Here is a 26,020-nt window from a genome sequence, read left to right on the forward strand (position 1 = left end):
ACACTGCAAGACCTATCGCCCAGGTACAGCAGACCAATATTTTCTGAGCATTATAAGAAGACCTAAGTTAAGTTTTTTTTTTTATTGTTTGTTTTGAATGTATATTTTATATCAGATCACCCAAATCCTGACATTGTAAATGGAAAATTATGGAAAGCAGATTTGTACTGAAAATTCAATAAAAATATTTTAAAAAGCACAAAAAAAAAAAATTGGACCACTAACGCCAATCGCCAACTTGCATACCCTAACAAAAGTCCTTAGTTGTCTTTTTTTTTTTTTTTAAGAAAGCTATTTTGATTTTGGTTTTATTTAATCATCTTCATGAAAGTACAAGAAACAGTTAAATACATAGGTATACATATGGACCACGATAGTTAAGTAGCAGAAATGTACAAAAAGTGAAAAGTAGGCATTATAGAGGCATGTTGTGGTATTCCAATATGTCTTTTATCTGTTGCCCAAAACCCCTACCCAGACACAGAAGCATCATAGCCACTGTCAAGAGAACGAGTTGGGGAATACCAATGAGTTGAGTGTTTATGGCTGTAGTGGGTCATCAAGTAAACGGGGTTCTGGCAGCAACAGGTGTTCACTCTAGGAAAAATCAAATTCATCACACGTACGACTTTGTGCAGGTAGTCCCATCTCAGCATGTCAAATGGCTTTTCCATGCCTGGGGGGGTTGGGGGGGAGGAGGTAAGTAATGAGAAGGGGCACTGGTCAGTAGTCCAACTATCAGAAGAAATGGGCCATTGAGATTGGACGCACATTCTTGCCTGGAAAAATACCCCATTTGATTAGAATGGACTAGGTTAGAAATTCTATCAATATTTCAAGTCCATATTCAGCATTGAGATTGGGTGATAAAAAGATATGTCTGAATGCCTACCAGCCTTTTGCACAGCTGCAAAATCACTTTGGTGGAATACGAGTGAAGCCTCCCAGTTGAATCCGCATGTGTATATGATTGTACAAGTCTAGGTGTTAGCAAGCTTTTAAAGGTGTTGTAGAACTCACATCAGATTGTATCAGAGGGTGGGCTCTTAACCCCTGACCAATTTTATGGTTGTGCTGACCTCTCGGACTGTGAGAGTTGCATCTAATGCATCCATTAGTTGCCATTCAAAGAATGTGCATGTCATCCAAAACTCTCCAAGATTGGCTGGGTGAGCTTTGCATATTGTACTTCATATAGGCTACCTAACAAATACCTGGCTGGTCCCTCCCTTTGAGTGGGCCAGAGAGTTATCCTCTGCTCTCTGAGCAGTGCAGTCAACTTTCTCTTGGCGGCTTGGCTTCATAGTAGTTATAATAATATTCTCTGCACTTTTTCCCCTCAAGTGGCAGCATACGAATGATAGACAAACACCAAAAACCTTACCACCACATGCACATTTGTCATTCTCTGTTAAGTGTTCAGTGTCTAATGTGGGATTTGATATAAGTTTGATCTTCATACAATGAATTATGTTTTTATGTGTGGTCTGAGCTAGCTCTCAGTGTGGCCTAATGGGAGCCTCAAACTGACTCATTACAGGATTCTTAAAACTCCAACTAGAATACCTAACTCTGAGTCCACACTTTACGTGTAAAACCCAGATTTTTGTTGAAGTACTGAATAGTGTCACCAAGGGTGCCCCCAAAAGCATCAGAGAGCACAGCTGTCTGAAGGCACTAAGTAGTGATCCACACCACTGGTGTGATTCTAGACGGTGTTATCAACCACAGTTTATGGCTAGATTGAGTATTCTTCGGGACTGTACTTTTCCCACTCCATGGCTGAAGCTTGACCCTTGTAAAAATATCCAGTCTTGTATGCAGCGTATGTGTAGGGTTATAACGGGCGAATGTCCTGTCATTGGGAGTGTGTCTTGTTATATGGTGTGCATTGCAAAACTTGCTGCCCTGCCTTGAGGGGTCCAGTGTGATTCTGGTACTGGCCGCATGTCTTGAAAAGAGGCTGGAACTATCTAGGTATAAGTTGAAGTCACCTCCGCCACAGCATGGTCAAGCACCCAGCCCATCACTGGACTAGTCCAGTTTTTCTAGAAACTGCAGGAAGTACATTAGGTACTTTCACGTCGAGAGACAAAGAATTACTGTTCAGGCAATCAATTACAAATCTATACCTCCCCATTTTGTCAGTGCACATATTTGTGGCTTCAGATGGGACCCCAGGCCTCATCCACATTATTGCCTCCTTATCATTGGAGGAGTGAGACTTGCAGTACTGCTGATTCCATCTCCTTCAGAGGGTAGGGGCTTCCTCTGCTTATAAGTGTATTTCTTACAGGGAGGCAAAATAAGCACAGCAGTGCTACAGGTATGTCCGGACTCGGTCGCAGTTCATATGGCCACAAACCATTCCTGTTGCTTTCCTTGCCAAAAAAAAAAAAAACAGTAGTTAATTGACATCATGGTAATTCCTGTCTGTTGAATAAGCAGGGGCTGATTCCTTTTCTTTCACCACTGCATTTTCTTGTATGTTGCACCTTTTTGACGCATAGGGTGAATCCAGATTGAGTATCTTACAGGATATCTTATTTCCAATGACGATAGGCCACCCTTGGGTACTCATGAACCACCAAATCGGAATCAATAATTCAAAGTAGAAAAACAGAATGATGGAACTTGCCCATGCCAGGATGGGAGGAAGCAATGGGCAGAGGGGTAGAAGAAGACTAACAGTATGAAACAAAACCAAAAGAGAACCATCAAAACAACCCCCGTTGATGGGCTATTATTCCAACTTCCTCACTAAGCTGTAACACCAACAATTTGCTGTTGATGCAGTTTGCATCGTCATCAGATGCCCTACTCCAATTCGTAGAGCGGGACTTTGTGGGAAACATCCCGCTGGTGGGTGCTGTGGAATAAACCCTACATATAGTTAAATAGATAAGATTACCTACCTTGCTATCCAATCCCCCGATTGGGCTGAGCTGTGTTTGGAGTGAGTGTACTACAATGTAGGAGACCAAATCAATCTTGTCACTACGCAACAAGTCAGATGGGTGCACACTCAGCATCTACCATCCCCTCTCTGTTCACCATCACAGTTATTCAGCATCATTGTACTTATGGGATCTGTAAAAGTACAATGTTCAGCAGTTCCAGAAGATGCTGATGATGCTTTGGTGTATGTGTCAGAGTCACAGTGGATGGTTTGGAGGCTCACATGTAGCAGGGAACTCACTTTGATGACTGTCCACCCCTTAGACTTCCTTCTGTCATCAGGTTGGTTTCTGAAACCTCCTGATCTTCCCTCTTTTGCCACTATTGGCAATCATCCATTCACTCAACCTCACAGCATTCTGTGGTCCGTGAAATATTGCTTTTTGTCGTCCACTATCAAGTTCCGCCTGGCCAGAAACTAGAGCATTTAGTTCAGTTTCAGATACCTTAGCTGCGTCTTCACCTTGAACAATGATCTGCACTTCAGCTTGGCGGCCTGAGTGTAATCAAGGTAAACAGCTACTATTATGTTGACTTACTTCAAGAAGTATAATCATCCTTGACATATTTCCACATGATTTTAGCCCCTCTAGTTCAACAGGTGCAATGGTGATGAAGATGGATTGGGAGCCCGGAAACCTTTTGCCTTGCATTGTCACAGATTTGATAATCTTTCAGTGCCAATTTAGTAGGGAACCATTCTTGAGAACCATTTAGATGTTGAAATCCTCTACCACTTCCGGCTACTCCGCTCGGATGTTATTACTCCTTGGGGGAACCCTCTACATACTCTGGCATAAATGTAGGTATTTTGTGATTCTGTAGGCATGAAGTGTTTGTTCTCCATTTGGCCACTGACATATTTGTGATGGGCGCCCTGTTTGAGAAGTTCTGTATATTGCTGCCCAGCCAGTCAACTTAATCAGTGACCCTAAATATTTTGAGCCCCAGTTCTGTGCATATCTCATTTACAGCGTAAACTATATTCCCCCAGTTGTCAGATGTCAGTAGATGCGAAGGGCTTTGAAATCTTGTCTGGCATAAAAACAGCAGCTTTTGTGAAATAATATTATCAGGTTAGACTGGTGCAGAAACCAGAGAAAGTTTTATGGAAGAATTAAAAATTACCTAGCTAGTGTAATGGAAAGTTTCAGTTCTCTTAGGGACACAAGGTTTCCGTTTCATCTTTCTTAATTTTTTTACAGCAGCCATAACTTAAAACTTAACAGACTTAATTTGCAATAAATCCACGGGAAAAGGTCACAGTTCTACAAATGTTAATGCCCCATCATATGATGCCATGACCCTTCTATAGTCCCACAATGCTATTGTTGCCTCTTCTTTCTTCCCACAACTGCAGACGGGGAGTATCAACTCTTAAAAAAAAAAAAAACTATATTGACTCTCAAGAGATCAATAAACACACATTATTTGGACCAATAAGACATCAATTATTTTTGTCCTAGTATTTATAATTTCCTTTATTTGTTCCTATAGTCTCTAAAAACAAAATACATTCTGTACGTATTCCTTATCTCCTAGTTACTTGACTGTCATTATCCATAAATATCTCGCAAAGTCCAGGTCTGTCTATGCAAGGTAGTCGATTAAACAAACTTCATTTAACCCAGTCAACTGTAATTATTTACACTGTAGAACGATTTATTGACCACCACCATCCATAAATCTGTAATTTATGAGGATTCCTGATATTATGTTGTTGACGCGTTTCGGCCTATTTACTTCTGGCCTCTTCAGGACCCATAAGGAGCATGTTTCACTTCACTTAAAGTAAAAACACACAAAAGGCCCATTACAAATACAGGTCTAACAAATACATCTTATTGTTAAAATAATTTTCATTATATACACACTCTTATATCAAAAAGACCAAACTAGACAGGTGATGACTTTATCCCTTATTTTCAAACATGAACCAAACACCTCCACATGCCATGTGTTGTATTGTTATGTTCTTATAATTTATTTTGTATGTAGCTCAGTCTATTGTGCCCTCTGTGAAAAAGGAAGCTTAATTACTCCCCTTTCTAAGCCTGCTTCCAGTGAACAAATGGTGGGACTTGTGATGAAAAAACACTTAGGAAAAACTCACATGTATCGCACCTTTCTGTAGGGTATGGTTACTGATCGTGTAAAACCGCTCCTCATCATATCACCCCAGCATGCGAGGACCTATGCAATAACCACAAACAATTTTTAATAAGTCCCTAATCCCCTGAATAGTTACTTCGGGTTCCTTACTATGCAACCCATCCTTTATATAATGTACTCACTGCTCGGGTAACGTAGAGTCGCGATGGAGTCATAATACGATCTCCTGTAATCACATTGCTTCGTCTTCTGCTGCGGGGAAAGCAGCAGTGTCTGACCCGCGCTGAAATCTCCTCGTACGTCCAGCTGGAAGCGTACTTGACTGCAATCTCTCTTTCACTGTCGGGTATGTCATATGCATCTTTGCTCCTTCCTCTAGAGGCCTGATCACTCCCAACTGCACCAGTTATTTCCCATATTCTAATCATGTGGGGTCGACCCAGAATGTCGGTACTAATTTAAATGGCCTGGAACTACGTAATAAAGCGGATGGCTACAAAAAGGAAGAGGGGGCAGAAGGAACTGGGCATACCATGTATTGCAAATAAAGCTCAAACGCTTATATCCAAATATTCACAAAAATAATTTACAAAAAAGACAGCAGTTTTACTCAAGAAACATATATAATCCTGCCTCCTGGCAGTACCTTGTCTTAATTACTAAAGCATCTATTGGTCAGCTCTTAAACCCACATGGTTATCATGAACTCTTACATATCCAATAAAACCCAAACGGTATCATACTCATTTAATCCATTCAGTGAGGTAACAAATCTCGAAATCAAACTTGCCTCTGTTTTTAAAACCACATTACTTATATGGGCCTTTTTAACACACTTTGAAAGCACGTATAATACTTCCCATTTCATAACATTTTCTGTGTGTTCGGTTTCACTATAATGTTGAATTAATGGAGCTCCCTGTGTTTTGCATCGTATATGAGACATGTTGTAGTATTCTTTATTTAACGTGTTGGATGGTTTGCCCTATATAATATAAATTACATGGACATCGTACATAATACACCACTTTTTTGGTGTTGCAATTAGATTTTTTTTTTAATTACCATATCTGTCCATTAACCTGTACCTCTTTACTGTTTGCATTCTGTCCATTTATAATGTCCCTTTGGGGCTGGTAACCCTAATATTCTCTTTGGTAGGGAAGTTCTCTTTATACACTGTGTGCGGACCAAATATTGGCGTAAATTCCTATTCTTCTTAAATGCAAGTAGAGGTCTTGGCACGCAAGTGTCTTTAATTAATTTCATGTTGGAATTAATAATTTTGATCTTATTAGCGCTAGGGGAGAAGGCCAACACACGTTAGTGGAACTTCTTGTGCTCTTTCTTTTGGAGTTAGTAGAAGTTCTCTAGGAGTAAACCATGCTCTCTTCAATGCATTCTTGAGCAATTTCCTGAGCTAGCCTCTCTTCATAAGTTTGTCGCAAAGAATTTCTACATTTTGGAAATAATCCTGCTCTGAAGTGCAATTCCTGCGTATTATAAGGAATTGACCATCGGGAAGATTTTCTTTTAAGGCCCTTGGGTGACTGCTTTGGAAATAAAGTAGAGTGTTTCTATCAGTTTATTTGGTATATAAATTCATTGCCAATTTATTATTTTCTACTCCAACCCATAGACACAAGAAACTCACTTGCTCATTACTAGAAGACATCGTAAAATTGATACCTAATATCTGAACTCTGCTACTGAGCATCCAAGAAAGAGAAGGCAGCAACAGCGCTGTGGGACTACAGAAGGGTCGTTGCATCATCTGATTGAACGTTAACATTTGTTAACTGTAACTTTTTCCTTTGGGTTTATGGGAAATGAAGTCTGATAACTTTTAAGTTATGGCTGCTGTTAATAAAAGAAGAAAGATGAAGCGTAATCCTTGCACCCGGTCCTGCCATAGAATCAAAATGGCAGCAACAGAAACTGAAAGTCCATGTTGTCAACAATCTAGTGTTACAGAAGTTCGGTCTTACTACACTGAACAAGCACAGAAAAAGTGTTGACTTTCTTTTACTCAGCACAGTTGCAAACCATATATAACAACTGGCATGAGGGAGGCAGAAACTAAGTTTCATTTCAGAAGGACAACGTGATCTCGCAGTTTGGGTCCACTAACTATAGAGCCCATCTAAAGGAGCAGAGGTAGCAGTTGGAGCCACACATTAAAGCAGTCTTAGCAGGGCAGGTATTTCACCACTCATTCAGAGAGGCAGAGCATTGTCTCTACCACCCCTTGATGTAGCAGTTTAAACTCCACAGGTCAGAGGAAGAGGGGCCATAGCCACTTGTTCCCAGTCAGATCACAGTTCAGGCTTTTCCCATTCACAGGCCCGGCACATTGTTAGTTACACCATGGATTTAGACAATATAAGTGACATGGGGACTTGTGCAGTTCCTGTACATGGGTACCCACAAATGGCACATTGCTGTGATGTAGTCACATGGTTCATGCAGCACCAGGATGAAGCTGCACTCCTGCAGTATTCTCCACTCGCAACATGCAGACTTTCAAACACCAGTGGGGCACTGAGGAAGCTTCTGCATCCTCGGTAACAATCATTTTGAAATTCAGCTCCCACATCAATGGAGGTGGCTTAGGTGGGCTTTTGGTGCATTGCTCATGGATAGTCTTGTCTTGAATGATAAAGGGATTCCCCCCACACGTCGGAGGATGTGTGGCGTCCAGTTCCCGTGGTCTCTCCATGCCCATGTCTCATGTGCATTTTTCTCCAGACACACTGGAAACATGAAGAATTCAGGAGATGTGGATACAGGGCCCTCTGGTACCACCCACTATACTCTGTCATTTCACTTAGCCTAGTGCCGTTAGTCCTGGAAATCCTTGATTTTTGTAGCTCTCCAGCTGTACTCTTGAGATCGATAATCCACAAAAAAGTGGAAGATCCCATTTCCAACTGCTACAGTAGACTTGTGACTCCTATTTGTTATTTGGGCCATTTATGTTTTAGTGTGCACATTACAATCTTTGAAAACATCCCACCCACTATACTCTGTCATGTAACTTAGCCTAGTGCCGTTAGTCCTGGAAATCCTTGATTTTTGTAGCTCTCCAGCTGTACTCTTGAGATCGATAATCCACAAAAAATTGGAAGATCCCATTTCCAACTGCTACAGTAGACTTGTGACTCCTATTTGTTATTTGGGCCATTTATGTTTTAGTTTGCCCATTACATTCTTTGAAAACATCCCACCTGTTTTGGAATTCCCCTTTGAGGTCATTCACACCCGTATTTAATTTTCTTTCCGATTTAGCCTCAGAAACATGGACCACATTTGCTTCTTTTAAAAGGTCTATAAGATTTATAATAACTCGGAGTTTCTAAAACCTGTTACAAGTAATCTGAGTGTAAAATACATTTGAGAAAACCGGATGATAAAAACTCCGAATATAAAGTTTGTTAAAATAGGTATTACCTGTATAATAATGTAAGCATTAAGTCTGTCATTCTTGCCCTGCATCTTCCCTATTTGAGGGGGTCTCTGCAGTGGTTGTTGCTCCCATGAAAGCACTCTTTCTTGCATCACAAAGATTACAGCAGTAAATGGAAGTAGAGTTGTGGTCTGTGTAGATGAGTTGATCATATTAATTTGCAGAGCTCACATTGTAAAACGTCCAAGATTACCTCTAAACATTTTACGTGAATGTGGGAAACACAAAAATCCTTACATTTTAATGTTTACTATAACACCTATGATAACTAAATTAAAGATTACTTTTGGGGGGGGGGGTACCTCAGACAAATAAAAATGGGATTGTTGCACACGTTTTCAGTTTTGTTGCTATATGTTAAATTTGGTTAGATTTAAAAATATTTCTTAACTTTACATTTTCTTTCTCAGGTTTACATTTTTCACCCAGCAAAGACATGGATTTCGGAAAGCACCCAAAAATGTTGAAGCTCGAAAGTCCGAGAAGACAGCTGAGGTTTTTAGAAATAAAATTGCTCCACCATTACAGGAGGCCATCTTTCAGACAACCTCCAGTTCAGTGAAGCGTCTATTTAAACCTTTTGTTTTTACTGTTGGGGTAAGATATGGCCGTAAAGTGCTTGCTGTATTTTCAACTATCTAATATGTGTCTACTATGCAATACTAAATTTGTTACTGACTCCGGTTTTGAACCTTCTGGGAGAAGGTACACAAGTCAATTTGGGAAGTATGGCACTCCAAAATAATAAAACCAAACTTGTCAGAGCTGCTAAAATCCCCATTTGTGCTTAACAAAATTAGAGAATTTAAAACACTCCTTTCAGACATTTCTTTGTCAAGAAAACATTTCTTAATGAGCTATTGTATGAGGAGACTGATAACTGAGGTTATGTCCTGACCATTTCTCAAATCAAACTTCTTTCTCTTATGTACTTGAGGGACGAGGCAACACACTACTTGAAGTTTGGAATTATGATTCTATTGCTTGTTTTCTGTGCAGTGCCCAGCTGTTATGCCAAATTATTTTAGAAGATTTGTATTATCGTTATTATGTTGAAAATACATTCATAAAGTGCACTGTTACCCAGACACAGGTTGTCCTAGTACTAAGACACAATTAGCCAGGCAGCGCTGTTGTTGCATGTTTTCTGTTGTGTGTATGATTGTCCAAGCTTTAAAGGGTTGCGTTAGAAGCAGGGTCGGCTCCTCCATAAGGGTGGAGGAGCTACGCCCCCCCCTCCCCCCCACCTCCCACCAGCAGCTGCAAAACCTTTCAAAGAAAAAGATAATAAGCTACGTTTATTATCCCTTTCTTTGAAAGTGTTGGGGCCACGGGGTGACGTGCACTGAGGGGTAGTGCACAGCACTCCCTCTCACTGTCCATGTATGTTTGGTCGACCATCTGCACAGGCTTCCAGTCTGCCTGGGAGTGCCCTGGCTTAGCAGCGTCAGGATTGGTGCAGGGCAGGCTGGTAGCCTGTGCCTGGAGCAACGACGCGGGAGAGAGGAGCAGCGCCCAGCAGAGAAGGTAGTTTTTTTTTCTTTCATACATTTTAATAATGTATTAATGCCCCCCCCCCCAATCCCTACCCCCAGAAATCCCCACGAGCTGCTACTGATTAGAAGTTAAAAGGAATTCCTCATCCAGGAATCTAACGTTCCATTTGAATACTGCATGCCCATTATCCCTCCTGCCTCTCCAAACAAATCACCAGCCAATACTATTGACATTTCCGAAAGAGAAACCATCAAGAAATGGGAATGGTGGCAACAGTCTGCTGCAATAAATTGGATTACAGCTGTGATTCCTCATTTCTCAGAGAGACTGCTCACGGAGTGTCATAATGCTATGGTATTCATTTTTCCTGAAATTACTGAAAGCCACATGCCAGTAATACTGGGTGTTAGAATACTACATTGGTAATCCCAGGCTCCTTAGAATGTAGGCTTGAAGTCTTTAGAGAGCGAACTCCATGCGCTAGCCGGTTTGAGGAGGCCCAGCTCCTGCAACACGTGTGCCATACTGAGGGCACAGCAAAACAGTTTGCACCCGAGGAGGGAAACAGGTGTTCATAGAGTTAGTGAGTATACTGGAGTCTGATAAAGGCTGTAACTTAAACGTGGATGTCATGGTGACTGAAGCATAGCATCCTTACTACAAACAGCTACTAGGGGACTGATGGCAAGTCAGCCAATCTTGAGGTCGACTGAGTGATTTGAACATTGGTGTTTCGTGGCTTCTTGTGGCCTTGGAACTCTTTTAGTTAAACTGTGGGCCAGAAGAGCTGGGAAAACAGACAGGGTGCTCACTGACCCTATGTACGCTAAAGTATACAGACTGAGTCAGTATCAAGGCTTTTCCAAGAAATCTAGAAAATCATGCAGTGTCGTTTATGTGGAGCCCCCACTTTGGGTTCTGGAAGGCTAGAAACAAGCACGATCATATTGGTAAAACTCTTTACTACACATTCACCTAGAGTTAAGAAAATTACTGGCAATTATGGTGATAATTAAAGCATTTGCACAGTCAATTAGTAGGAACGTAAATATATCTCCCAAATATTTTAAGAAGGGGCTTGCAGTTTCCCCTGCACCCACAATATTATTTCCTGATTTCTAGTCGTTCATATCAGTCCCGTATCATTTCTCAGGGTTGTTGGGAAGAACGCAATCCAAATGTTCACTGTTCCCAGTTCTTGGGCTGAATGCTCATCAGTCGTTCTAGCTTCCCTCGGCAGCAGATGAAGTCGTTTTACAGATGCTTTATCTGGGATTTATATATTTCACCTTATTTTGTTTTTTAATCTTGGGGCCCAAGTTGTTCTTAGTTTTTAGTTTAATGTGGAACTATAGCTCATGAGATATACATGTGCAAGGTAATGATAAAATATTGTGGCAACTTGACACACCTTAGCACCATACATGTCATTGTTTAGTAAAAAAAAAATGAGCAATGCATGCTCTCTTTTTTGCAGTTTTTATATTGCGCGAACTTGACTGGAAGGTACTGAAGCACTTTACATGAGCACCAGTTACGTAACACAAGGAGACATTTACTTTTTTGGGAGGCACTGGGAGATAAAGTGATCATGTATTTGTAATCCCTAAGCATATTTTAAACGTAAATTAACACAGCCTTCATAACATGAAACATATTAAAATAAAGCCTTAGATTTTATTAAACCAGGATGAGGCATGTCAGTAGAAAAGGTGACATAAAAATTGACACCCTAGAAGCAACCTTATTAAAGGCAAATCAGATTCCTGTGGGTTATAGTCAGAGCAACAAACATTTGATCTGTTGGAGCCTCTTTAAAATCTTATCTGAACCATAATCCAACCTTTTTGGTGTACAAATATATTTGCATTAGTAACGGGGCATGGAAAATGTTTGCCAACCAGATTCCCCACTTCTTTAGCTATAAACTATGATACAAAATACCTGCGACTACTAGTTCTGTGAATAGGATGAGCTAAATATTGTGGACATGGTCCTAGATTTCTTTATCTCCTTAAAAAATAATGTTTTTCTTTGAGGCTCTCTACTCATTCAGCTTGAGTAAATTTATTTTTTCTGGGAATAGCAACCTTCCATACCAGCCCTTTTCTCTCATACTAAGAATATATTTGTAGTATAACGAGTAATATTTATTTACATCAAAAACAAATTGCCAGATTTATTGTCACATAAAAATAGTGGTGAATGAATGATTTACATGATCACTTGTGGGTTCCAGAAAGAAAAATAATCTTGTTCCAGAGAAGATCAGTGGCCTCTTTTTCAGGAAGAATAGGTAGAAAAGGAACAGCCTATCTAGCCTAACTTGTAGTCTCTCAAGTCCACTCTCCGGAAGCAGAAGACAGATCTGCCCATGCCTGGAGGAGGAACACCACAGTAGTGCAAGGTTTTTATCATGCAAGGGTATTGCTGTGTGTTTTCTAAAGTGGTGGAGGAAGATAATTTTGTGATAGAAAAGAATGGAAACATAATGGCTTTTACCATATGTTTGGTGTATAAATAAAGGGAAGAGGTGAGAATATTTAAATGTATGTTTAGATCTAAAATGATGGGACTTGACAGAAGACATGTTTGGCTATATTTAAAATTGACCTAAGAAATATACTTAATGAAAAAGTGAACATGATTAGGTTAGTGGAAAATGGCTGAACAGAAGGGCAGTGCAAAGCAGTGACATGTAAAATGTCCTTGTTTTCAACACAGAAAACTAAGATTCTAGCTAATAAGAATAATAATTATACATTTTCTTTCTTTATTGTACTAAGCAGCTACCAATAACATTGCATCAAACTGCATTTCTTGGAGAAGTCCAGAAAAGTAGGCGAAACGTTGTCAGTCTTTATCCATTCAACAGTCTAGAGCACATCTAAAGGCAATGAGAATTCACAGCTCTACTTTTTGTATGTGTGGAATCTTTAGTGCCGTCCAGCCAGGAAGCAAATACTGTATAATTGCTTCTCCTGCATTCATTTGTGCTTCTGTTACATACCTAATAACAAACCGATATAAAGAAGCCATTACGTACTCCAAAAGGCCTACAAGATCTTCACAAAATAAAATTACTCCTGTGAGGGTTGATCGCAGAAACCATTTCAACTGTAAAGAGCCAATCAACTCTCTTCATAAACAGAGATCATGAGTGTCTGTACAAATCAAAAAAAGCCCAAAAAGTACATATCAAACAAATGCAAAAATCATAATTTTATTTCTTTGTTGCTCTGAACAAAAAATCATCTCAAATGCCTTCCTCCAGTGGAAAGACAGCCTCTGCGTTTGATGTTGCGTGGGCTTATTCACACCTTCATGCCCTTAAAAGTTGGTACCTTTTAAGACAAAAGATTCTTTTACCTTATATGTAAGGACACTTTGTTGAGAATTGTGTTAGTTCAATGCTTTTCAGTTACAAAGAGGCAACATCAGTCACCGTTTTAAAGTTGAACTTCTTCCAGGTTTTAATCCGTCACCCAGTCCTGCAACCTTCTTGTGTTCTCCACTCTTCCCCCAACCAGGAAAGCATTGGATGTCATGACCCCTCTCATGAATGAGCCCAAACTAAATATGTCAACTCCCACTTCCTGCATAATACATCTTAGCTTCCTGATGCCTTCCAAGACAACTCTTCCTTCAAATCCTGAAAAGTCATAAGATTGTGGTATGTCACTACCATATGGATACTACAACACAAGTCATTACAACGCATTCAGTTCATACAGAGTCACCATTGCAGATAGATCATCCCAGTGCAACATTGCAGGCAAATGTAATGATTTTTTTTATAGATATTAATTAATATATATCAGTGGTGGTTGCTATTGTGTAGTTATGGTTTAGATGCACTTTACATTGAAAAGGCATTTTTTGATTTGCCTAAATTTATTGACCCTTTAGACGATTTGTAAAAATTGGCAATTTACTAGTTCATTCAGTTAAGCTTCAGTATGGTAATCCATTCTCTGGGGGACAAAGCTAAGAGGGTGAAAAATGTGGTGTTTTTACCATTTTAACTCCTAATGGAAATTTTTCTCACTACTACAGCTTGAACCTCTGAACGAATGTACACCAAACGTAGAATAAAAGCATTACTGTATTCAGAAAGTGTGCTTTTATTGATTTGGTGTAAATCTGGTCAGTAGTTTTGACATATTAGCTGGTTGAGTCTCATAAATTATCTGCATGTCTAGATTTATAAAATGTAAGAAATCTGATTGAACAAGGAAGCATTTTTTCCTGTTGTCTCTTAGGAAGCTGCAAGACTAGAACTCTGATTGGCTGTTGCAGGAGAAAAAATACTCAGTTGTCATTCATTACAAGATTCTGTCAAAGTGCTCATGTCCTGCAGTTATGGAAAAATGCCTTGCAAGGAGCATGGTGAGAACACACTGACACTTGTCCCAAAGTTAGAGGTCCCTCAAAGGCACCCCTGTAGGTCAAATTGAAAACGTTTGCATGATTAATAAGTTGGATTTCTGATTTGTTAGTCCCTGACACTTCAAGTGGTGGTTGGGTACTGTAGTACCCTTTCTTTGTTCTGCTGTCTTCTGACTCTATTTTAGAAACCAAGAGTTGACAAGTAAGAAGTTGAGAGGTCTGACTTGTGAACCCTTAGCAATCCTCAGGGAATGAAGTTTGCGTCTGATTCTTGAGTCTGAAAAAAATAATGAAAAACAGAAAAAGGTCCTAGCCAAACAATAAACACTAAGGGTTACCAGGCCTCTTAAAATCTGAAAAATGTTATGAGAACTTGACCTAATTGTAATGCTTTTAAATCATAAACGTTTGGCAAACTATGTGATCCTAGGCAAATATTTTATTCAGTCCCCAGCAGTACAACATAAAGCACGTCTATAATCCAACTCCACTTGGTGTGTGCAGTGGGGGCTCACAGGCTTGCTGATGGCCCCAGGGGAAGGCAGGGAGACTGAGCCTGATGCCTGTCAGACATGGTCCAAAGTACAAGGGGCACCCCCTCAGAGTTAGCGTGCCCATCACTGAGGTCTGCATTCTGCTGCATCATCAGATAGGCCACCAGCAGAGCCCAAATATCCTTCAGCTGGGACCGTATAGGCATATGTCCAGTTCCTCCTGACAGTAAGCAGCATCCTGCAACCAGGTAGCGGGTAGAGGAGCTGGGCGCCTGCCCCAGAGAATGACCACTCTTCATTTGGCCAATAGCGGTAGGAGAGCAGTGAATTTGCACATGCTGGGGAGGTGCCCTCCAGAGTACGAATCCCCCAAAGAACAGGAGGCGTAGCCGTCGCAGGCAGCCGTGCATGCCAAAGTCCAACGCTATCAGTGAATCAAGGGGTGATTCCCCAGGGTTACCACTTGGGGTTATTCTATTAAAATCTTTAGTTCCATTTTACTTCAAGCTTAGAAAAAAGTGCTTTCCTGACCACTGAAATATGTTTTGAAATATTTGAACAGTTAATTTACAAGCTATCTAAATGTTGTGTGCCCAGCATGGTTGTTGGACAGTTCACATTATAAAATCCTCTAACTTTGCTGTCAGAGAAAGAAAAGTAAACACTAGTCTCCAGGATAATATAAGCAGCAGTTTTTGTTTTCTAAGACATACGCTGACATTTGACCTCTGTCTTTGAACACAGAGCAAATGTGAGAAGATGAAAGCAAGATTTAAAGGAATCTCTATTACTCATTCACTTTATGAATGAACAGAAAGCATGTTCTTTGCCAGTTTGTGCTCTCTCACCATGGTAGGCCAGTCGCCCTAAAAATAGCTAGCCCTGATAAAACCCAAGGTAACTATAACTCACGCCCTTCCCACGTACAGTTTTCTCATCAATAGTTTTATTGCAAATGTTGCAGTTATTTTATCAATGATGTCATCAATGTAATATGTGGGTTAATTAGCAGTGCATGGCGAGGGTGGGTGTTATAGTTACCTTAGGGCACAAGTTATAGTTTTCTGAGCTAAGTATAACTAGAACCTCTGAGTTTCAATGGTTTTGTGTCTATAAAATCTAAGCCTAACTATAACATCCCTGTAACCTTTGTTTCTTAGTGAATTTCTTAAGATTTGTTTTAATTCTGTTTCCTAACTATAAAATCCCTGTATACTTTGTTTTTTCAGTAAATTTCTAGGGGTTATTTTAACATAAAGCAATATTTAATACGTTAATCCAGTCTCTGCCGCATGCACGCTGCACATGGCCTTTGACTGTGTGTGGTGGTGGTGGGGGGGGGGGGGGCGCTGCAGGGCCTTCAGCCAAACCCCTGCATACAACCAACCCCAAATTGCACACAGCCTTCAGCAGAGAGTTAGCCACAGGGCCTGGCCTGCGGTCAACCCTCTGCTTGCAGCCAACCCCACACTCTAGGTCTGTGAATGGGTGTGTGAGTGGCCGTATGAGTAGGTATGTGAGTGTATGAGTGTATGACTGTGTGTAAGTGAGTCTGTGGTTATGTGAGTGGTTATGTGAGTGGGTGTGTGAGTGGTGTTAGGGGTCTGTAAGTGAGTGTGGGCATGGTTTTGGGGGTGCGTGAGTGGGTGTATGAATGGCTGTGTAGATCTATCATTGGGTGTGCAAGTGGCTGTGTGGGTGTGTGAGTGGCTGTGTGGATCTGACTGGGTATAGTAGTAGTTTTGTGGATTTGTGACTGTGAGTGTGTGTGTGTGTGTGTCAGTAGGTCTGTGAGGGGTGTATTTTTTTTTTTATTGCGTCTGAATTGGCCGATCTGTCATGGATTCACACAGGGACTGCACTTAGTGCTGTGGAGGGTCTGTGGATCCTCACGTGTCCCCAAAAACAGTGTTTTGGGGTCATTTGTTGCTGATGAGAGCTCCCGCAAAGACCCCTCCATTAGTTCTATGGGTTCTGGATACCTCTATTCTGACCCCTTATATCTTATTTCATCTTTATTTCCCCCCTCCCATGGGACTGAGCGCTGATACACAAAATGGCAGCCGCAAATTTTCGCTAGGGTTCTGGCCAGCCAAGCACGGCATTGCTGTTGGCGTGTGGATCCGCAGATGTGCCGCAGTGGATCCAGAGTGGATCCATGTCTCTAGATGTACATAAATCTTTTTTTCCTTAATAACTCCAAAACTATTGAACAAATTTAGACCAAATTACAAAACATATCTTACTGGACCAAGCTCTCGCTTTCTGTCAAATCTGGTGTAATTCCAATTCTGTCCAGTGGTTTGGGCAGTAGTTGTGTCTAAAATCCTTATGGGAAATTACATGGAGAAAACGCGTTTTGGGAATCCCCTTTTTCTCAGCGACTACTTGATGAATCACCTGAAAACTGTCCAGACAGCAGGTGAAGTGAGTGGAAAACTAGTTTTGAAATTTTCGTGAAGATTTATCTAACGGTGCCAAAGTTATTAGCAAAATCAAAAATGCTTTTCCTGTGGGAACTAGTTCCTAACTATAACTACACCAGTAGTTAATTTTATATATTTCACTTAATAAAAACAAAGGTTACAGTGTCACATTTTAAACATACAAAACCATAGAAATTCACCTGTTATAGTTAGTTATCTCAAGTAACTATAACTTGTGCCCTAAGGTTACTATGGCTCACGCCCCCGCCATGCATGCATTTTACAGAAAATATTACTTTGATATTATCAATGATGTTATGAAAAATATCATGAGTGTTGTAATTTGTGGAGCAATTAGCAGTGCATGGTGAAGTCACGAGTTATAGTTACTTGAGATAGCTCTAAATATAGCAGGTGCATTTCTGTTGTTTTTGTATGTTTAAAATGTGAGCTCTACTTCCCCCCCACAGTGTTGTAACCCCTTCGCTGCCAGGCCTTTTCCCCCTCCTGTGCCAGGCCTTTTTTTGGCTATTTGGGGCAGTTCGCGCTTAGGCCCTCATAACTTTTTGTCCACATAAGCTAGCCAAGCCAAATTTGCGTCCTTTTTTTTCCAACATCCTAGGGATTCTAGAGGTACCCAGACTTTGTGGGTTCCCCTGAAGGAGGCCAAGAAAGTAGCCAAAATACAGTGAAAATGTCGTTTTTTTAAAAAAAAAATGGGGAAAAGTGGCTGCAGAAGAAGGCTTGTGGTTTTTTCCCTGAAAATGGCATCAACAAAGGGTTTGCAGTGCTAAAATCACCAGCTTCCCAGCTTTCAGGAACAGGCAGACTTGAATCAGAAAACCCAATTTTTCAACACAAATGTGGCATTTTACTGGGACATACCCCATTTTTACAATTTTTTGTGCTTTCAGCCTCCTTCCAGTCAGTGACAGAAATGGGTGTGAAACCAATGCTGGATCCCAGAAACCTAAACATTTCTGAAAAGTAGACCAAATTCTGAATTCAGCAAGGGGTCATTTGTGTAGATCCTACAAGGGTTTCCTACAGAAAATAACAAATGAAAAAGAAAAATATTGAAATTGAGGTGATAAAAACAGCAATTTTTCTCTATGTTATACTCTGTAACTTTTTCCTGCGATGTCAGATTTTCGAAAGCAATATACCGTTACGTCTGCTGGACTCCTCTGGTTGCGGGGATATATAGGGCTTGTAGGTTCATCAAGAACCCTAGGTACCCAGAGCCAATAAATGAGCTGCACCCTGCAGTGCGTTTTCATTCTATACTGGGTATACAGCAATTCATTTGCTGAAATATAAAGAGTGAAAAATAGCTATCAAGAAAACCTTTGTATTTCCAAAATGGGCACAAGATAAGGTGTTGAGGAGCAGTGGTTATTTGCACATCTCTGAATTCCGGGGTGACCATACAAGCATGTGAATTACAGGGCATTTCTCAAATAGATGTCTTTTCTACACACTCTTCTATATTTGGAAGGAAAAAATGTAGGGAAAGACAAGGGGCAATAACACTTGTTTTGCTATTCTATGTTCCCCCAAGTCTCCCGATAAAAACTATACCTCACTTGTGTGGGTAGGCCTAGCGCCCGCGACAGGAAATGCCCCAAAACACAACGTGGACACATCACATTTTTTTTAAAGAAAACAGAGGTGTTTTTTGCAAAGTGCCTACCTGTAGATTTTGGCCTCTAGCTCAGCCGGCACCTAGGGAAACCTACCAAACCTGCGCATTTTTTAAAACTAGAGACCTAGGGGAATCCAAGATGGGGTGACTTGTGGGGCTCTGACCAGGTTCTGTTACCCAGAATCCTTTGCAAACCTCAAAATCTGGCTAAAAAAACACATTTTCCTCACATTTTGGTGACAGAAAGTTCTGGAATCTGAGAGGAGCCACAAATTTCCTTCCACCCAGCGTTCCCCCAAGTCTCCCAATAAAAATGATACCTCACTTGTGTGGGTAGGCCTAGCACCTGCAACAGGAAATGCCCCTAAACACAACGTGGACACATCACAATTTTTGACAGAAAACGGTGCCTACCTGTGGATTTTGGCCTTTAGCTCAGCCGGCACCTGGGGAAACCTAGCAAACCAGCGCATTTTTGAAAACTAGAAGCCCAGGGGAATCCAAGATGGGGTGACTTGTGGGGCTCTGACCAGGTTCTGTTACCCAGAATCCTTTGCAAACATCAAAATTTGGCCAACAAAAAACACTTTTTCCTCTCATTTCGGTGACAGAAAGTTCTGGAATCTGAGAGGAGCCACAAATTTCCTTCCACCCAGCGTTCCCCCAAGTCTCCCGATAAAAATAGTACCTCACTTGTGTGGGTAGGCCTAGCGCCCACCAAAGGAAATGGCCCAAAACACAACGTGGACACATCACAATTTTTCACAGAAAACAGAGGTGTTTTTTGCAAAGTGCCTACCTGTGGATTTTGGCCTCTAGCTCAGCCGACCCCAGGGGGAGCAGAAATGGCCTAAAATAAATTTGCCCCCCCAACCCCTCCCCGGGAGCGACCCTTGCCTACGGGGTCGCTCCCCTTGCGTGACATTGGCGCAAAAAAAAAAAAATCCCCGGTGCCTAGTGGTTGCTGCCACCTTGGGGGCAGATTGACTGAAAATCGGCCAATCTGCCCCCAAGGAGAGCAGAAATGGTCTAAATACAATTTGCCCCCCAGGGGAGCGACCCTTGCCTAATGGGTCACTCCCCATCTCTAAAAAAACAAACAAACAAACAAACAAAAAAAACACAAAAAAAAATATGCCCTGGCGCTTAGAGGTTTCTGCCCCCCCTGGGGGCAGATCGGCCTAAGCACAATAGGCCGATCTGCCCCCAAGGGGGGCGGAAATGGTCTAAAATAAATGTACCCCTCCCCCCGGGAGCGACCCATGCCTACGGGGTCGCTCCCCCTGCGTGACATTGGCGCCAAAAAAAAAATCCCCGGTGCCTAGTGGTTTCTGCCCCCCTTGGGGGCAGATTGGCGTAGCAAAAATCGGCCGATCTGCCCCCAAAGGTGGCAGAAATAGCCTAAATACAATTTTCCCCTCCAGGGGAGCGACCCTTGTCCAAGGGGTCGCTCCCCATCTGTAAAAAAAAAAAAAAAAAAAAAAAAAAAAAAAAAAATCCCCGGTGCGTAGTGGTTTCTGCCCCCCTTGGGGGCAGACCGGCCTAATCAAAATAGGCTGATCTGCCCCCAAGGGGGGCAGAAATGGCCTAAAATAAATTATCCCCCCAGGAGAGTGACCCTTGCCTAAGGGGTCGCTCCCCTTGTGTGAAATTCACATAAAAAAAAAACTCCCTGGTGTCTAGTGGTTTCTGTCCCCCTTGGGGGCAGATCGGCCTAATCAAAATAGGCTGGGGCAGAAATGGCCTAAAATAAATTTTCCCCCCAGGGATGCGACCCTTGCCTAAGGGGTCGCTCCCCTTGCGTGAAATTCACGTAAAAATAAAAAACTCCCTGGTGTCTAGTGGTTTCTGTCCCCCTTGGGGGCAGATTGGCCTCATCAAAATAGGCCAATTTGCCCACAAGGGGGGCTGAAATGGCCTAAATATAATTTGCCCCCTAGGGGAGCGACCAATAGTGGGTCGCTCCTCACCTAAAAAAAAAAAAATGATCCCTGGTGCCTAGATTCCTAGATTCCTTTAAGGAAAACGGGCTGCAAAATGAAAAAAAAAAGCTGCTTTATTTACAAAGCAGTCACAGACATTGAGGTCTGCTGACTACAGCAGGCCACCATCCCTGTGAGTGCAGGGACTCGCTATGGGGTCGCAAACTGCGACCCACCTCATGAATATTGATGAGGTGGGTCTTTGCGACCCCATAGCGAGTCGCAGAAGGTGTCTGAGACACCTTTCTGCATCCAATTTTGCGAGTTGCAAATTGCGAGTCGGTCAGACTCGCAATTTGCAAGTCGCAAAATTGGAGTTTCCTACATCTGGCCCTAAATTACTTACTATCTTTATGCTTTTATCGAGTTGATCACTTGATTATTTGTTATAAATAGGGGGAAGGACTGGGCATTACGGCTGGAGCTTCACACTCTGCAACTGAGAAACCAGGTTTGAGTTTCGGTATCGGCTCAACATCCTGGCCAAATCGCATAATCTCATCATGCCTGAAACCAAAATGAATGTGTCCTTTTGCAATGTAACTGAATCTCACATACAGCAACCCAGAGCCTTCGGGTCACGTCTGCACTATATAAAACTGCAAAATAAAAACATTTTAAGCATTTTGCACACTTCTCTCATTGGGTTATACCTGGGCTATATTTGTGTAATATTTGGCTACGTTTGAGCTATTTGTTGTCCGATGGACATCTATTGCGATTTTTTTGTTTTGTTTTTGTTTTGAAGCCATCTAATTTCCTCATTTACTGTAGCATCCTCAGTAGAAAATGCTTTGATTCCATCAAACTGGTGTTCAGATGTGCCACACTTTTGTCAAAATTTCAGAATATTAATATTCTAGCTAGTCATTAGAACATGGTAACTGTTGATCACTGGGGAGTTAACTGGCAGTCTGGTGCAGGTGTTGAACATGCATGTTTCAGTGAGTTTAAAAGTATGCTCTCATTTAGCTTGTGTGGCACCTTCTATAACCTCTCTGAGAAACTCATGAGGGTTTTCTCTCAAAACTGATTCATTAAATCCCGACAGATGGTCTGAATTTTTCACAGGGTAAAATCACCTTAGAACACCCCACATTTCACACCGACAAATGGTTTAGATTGTAACTAAACAGTGTTATCACCCTTTATAAATGCTCTTTTTTGTGACCCCTAGAACCATTCACTACCCTGCATTTCAATGGGGTCTATGTCCCAAAGTCTTGTAAAGGCTGCCACAGCATGTTCCATTTTGTGTCCAGCCAATAAGGGTGGTGTGTTTGTGTGTGTGTGTGTGTGTGTGTGTGTGTGTGTGTGTGTGGGAGGGGTTGCCTCTGGAACAACTTTCCTTTCCCCCAACACACACTCCTTTGGGGTCTTGGTTGTACTTACCCAGCCCCTTATGTATTTTCTTATATTAAGTTACAATACACAGGGACCACCTCACTGAGTCTTGCATTGGCTGCCAAAACACATTGTTCAGGTTGTCACCAACCATTCAGGAATCACTATTCTTCTTCAAATTGGCCATTTAGAGCAGATCTGGACACCAACTGCCCACATACCCAAACATTTTAACCCTAATTTCTCAGAAACTACTGAATGGATTTAAACCAAATCCCCAAAAAGCACACTTTCTGGACCAAAATCTAGCTTCTTGCCATATTTGGTGTAATTCCATTCAGCTGTTTTTGTGGTAGTGCGTCTTAAAAAAGTTTATGGAAAAAGTGTGGGGATTTTCCTTTTTGAGACCGCCACCTTTTTCTTGGTCCCTGCTTGGCGAATCACCCTGAAACTTTCCATGCACAAACTAGGCAAAAAAAAAAGTACTTTTTTGGAAGGTTTTGTGAAGATTCATCAAACGGTGAAAAAGTTATTAGCAAAACAAAAAAGGCATTTCCTATGGAAACGCTGACCTAATTTTAACCGCCACTGTGACATACAGTTTTCGTAGGAAGAGCATTGTTTTGTTTTGCTAATAACTCCAGTGCCGTTTGACAAATTTTGATGAAGCTTTCTATAAAAGAAAGTTAATTTACTTCTGCTCATTCCTGGCAAGGTTTTGTTTGATACATCAAGAAAGGGTTGAAAAAAGAGGGTCCCAAAACACGTTTTTCCCATGTAAATTCCCGTATGGATTATGGGTGGCAATAGAGACAAAAACAGGTAAACAAAATTACATCTAATTTGACAGAAGCTAGATCTTAACTCCGAAAATATGCGTTTTGAGATTTGATGTAAATCAGTTTACCATTTTTTAAAGAAATTAAGGTTCAAGATATGGTGATATCAGGACGATTGGCCCAGCTGGAGTCCCAAGGTACCACAAATTTTAAATACAACTTTGTAGGAAGTTGGCTCTGTATGTGCTATTTCAAAGTAAGGAATAGCATGCACAGAGTCCAAGGGTTCCCCTTAGAGGTAAGATAGTGGCAAAAAGAGATAATACTAATGCTCTATTTTGTGGTAGTGTGGTCGAGCAGTAGGCTTATCCAAGGAGTAGTGTTAAGCATTTGTTGTACATACACATAGACAATAAATGAGGTACACACACTCAGAGACAAATCCAGCCAATAGGTTTTTATATAGAAAAATATCTTTTCTTAGTTTATTTTAAGAACCACAGGTTCAAATTCTACATGTAATATCTCATTCGAAAGGTATTGCAGGTAAGTACTTTAGGAATTTCAAATCATCAAAATTGCATGTATACTTTTCAAGTTATTCACAAATAGCTGTTTTAAAAGTGGACACTTAGTGCAATTTTCACAGTTCCTAGGGGAGGTAAGTATTTGTTAGGTTAACCAGGTAAGTAAGACACTTACAGGGCTTAGTTCTTGGTCCAAGGTAGCCCACCGTTGGGGGTTCAGAGCAACCCCAAAGTTACCACACCAGCAGCTCAGGGCCGGTCAGGTGCAGAGTTCAAAGTGGTGCCCAAAACACATAGGCTAGAATGGAGAGAAGGGGGTGCCCCGGTTCCGGTCTGCTTGCAGGTAAGTACCCGCGTCTTCGGATGGCAGACCAGGGGGGTTTTGTAGGGCACCGGGGGGGACACAAGCCCACACAGAAATTTCACCCTCAGCAGCGCGGGGGCGGCCGGGTGCAGTGTAGAAACAAGCGTCGGGTTTGTAATGGAAGTCAATGGGAGATCTAGGGATCTCTTCAGCGCTGCAGGCAGGCAAGGGGGGGGTTCCTCGGGGAAACCTCCACTTGGTCGAGGGAGAGGGACTCCTGGGGGTCACTCCTCCAGTGAAAGTCCGGTCCTTCAGGTCCTGGGGGCTGCGGGTGCAGGGTCTCTCCCAGGCGTCGGGACTTAGGATTCAAAGAGTCGCGGTCAGGGGAAGCCTCGGGATTCCCTCTGCAGGCGGCGCTGTGGGGGCTCAGGGGGGACAGGTTTTTGTACTCACAGTCTTAGAGTAGTCCTGGGGTCCCTCCTGAAGTGTTGGATCGCCACCAGCCGAATCGGGGTCGCCGGGTGCAGTGTTGCAAGTCTCACGCTTCTTGCGGGGAGCTTGCAGGGTTCTTTAAAGCTGCTGGAAACAAAGTTGCAGCTTTTCTTGGAGCAGGTCCGCTGTCCTCGGGAGTTTCTTGTCTTTTCGAAGCAGGGGCAGTCCTCAGAGGATGTCGAGGTCGCTGGTCCCTTTGGAAGGCGTCGCTGGAGCAGGATCTTTGGAAGGCAGGAGACAGGCCGGTGAGTTTCTGGAGCCAAGGCAGTCGTCGTCTTCTGGTCTTCCTCTGCAGGGGTTTTTCAGCTAGGCAGTCCTTCTTCTTGTAGTTGCAGGAATCTAATTTTCTAGGGTTCAGGGTAGCCCTTAAATACTAAATTTAAGGGCGTGTTTAGGTCTGGGGGGTTAGTAGCCAATGGCTACTAGCCCTGAGGGTGGGTACACCCTCTTTGTGCCTCCTCCCAAGGGGAGGGGGTCACAATCCTAACCCTATTGGGGGAATCCTCCATCTGCAAGATGGAGGATTTCTAAAAGTTAGAGTCACTTCAGCTCAGGACACCTTAGGGGCTGTCCTGACTGGCCAGTGACTCCTCCTTGTTGCTTTCTTTGTTCCCTCCAGCCTTGCCGCCAAAAGTGGGGGCCGTGGCCGGAGGGGGCGGGCAACTCCACTAAGCTGGAGTGCCCTGCTGGGCTGTGACAAAGGGGGGAGCCTTTGAGGCTCACCGCCAGGTGTCACAGTTCCTGCCTGGGGGAGGTGTTAGCATCTCCACCCAGTGCAGGCTTTGTTACTGGCCTCAGAGTGACAAAGGCACTCTCCCCATGGGGCCAGCAACATGTCTCTAGTGTGGCAGGCTGCTGGAACCAGTCAGCCTACACAGATAGTTGGTTAAGTTTCAGGGGGCACCTCTAAGGTGCCCTCTGTGGTGTATTTTACAATAAAATGTACACTGGCATCAGTGTGCATTTATTGTGCTGAGAAGTTTGATACCAAACTTCCCAGTTTTCAGTGTAGCCATTATGGTTTCTGTGGAGTTCGTGTTTGACAGACTCCCAGACCATATACTCTTATGGCTATCCTGCACTTACAATGTCTAAGGTTTTGTTTAGACACTGTAGGGGTACCATGCTCATGCCCTGGTACCCTCACCTATGGTATAGTGCACCCTGCCTTAGGGCTGTAAGGCCTGCTAGAGGGGTGTCTTACCTATACTGCATAGGCAGTGAGAGGCTGGCATGGCACCCTGAGGGGAGTGCCATGTCGACTTACTCGTTTTGTCCTCACTAGCACACACAAGCTGGCAAGCAGTGTGTCTGTGCTGAGTGAGAGGTCTCCAGGGTGGCATAAGACATGCTGCAGCCCTTAGAGACCTTCCTTGGCATCAGGGCCCTTGGTACTAGAAGTACCAGTTACAAGGGACTTATCTGAATGCCAGGGTGTGCCAATTGTGGATACAATGGTACATTTTAGGTGAAGGAACACTGGTGCTGGGGCCTGGTTAGCAGGGTCCCAGCACACTTCTCAGTCAAGTCAGCATCAGTATCAGGCAAAAAGTGGGGGGTAACTGCAACAGGGAGCCATTTCTTTACACAAGCCCCCCCCAGCCC

At 42.4% G+C, this 26,020-nt stretch overlaps 1 protein-coding gene across 4 annotated transcripts in view; it reads left to right on the top strand.

Annotated features, from left to right (window-relative positions):
* PARL (presenilin associated rhomboid like) overlaps positions 1-26,020 on the top strand; it is a 166,469-nt gene that overhangs the window by 44,618 nt on the left and 95,831 nt on the right. For 2 of the 4 annotated variants that reach the window (XM_069213898.1, XM_069213897.1), the window contains one exon: positions 8,947-9,089. In XM_069213898.1, coding sequence (XP_069069999.1) covers positions 8,973-9,089 — 117 coding nt within the window. In that variant the 5' untranslated portion in view covers positions 8,947-8,972. Of the gene's footprint in view, positions 1-8,946; positions 9,134-14,295; positions 14,423-26,020 lie in introns of those variants that run through there. The other 2 variants (XM_069213899.1, XM_069213896.1) reach the window with 2 other exon arrangements.

The sequence above is a fragment of the Pleurodeles waltl genome, chromosome 11 (genome assembly GCF_031143425.1).
Source record: "Pleurodeles waltl isolate 20211129_DDA chromosome 11, aPleWal1.hap1.20221129, whole genome shotgun sequence".
Lineage (NCBI taxonomy): Eukaryota > Metazoa > Chordata > Amphibia > Caudata > Salamandridae > Pleurodeles > Pleurodeles waltl.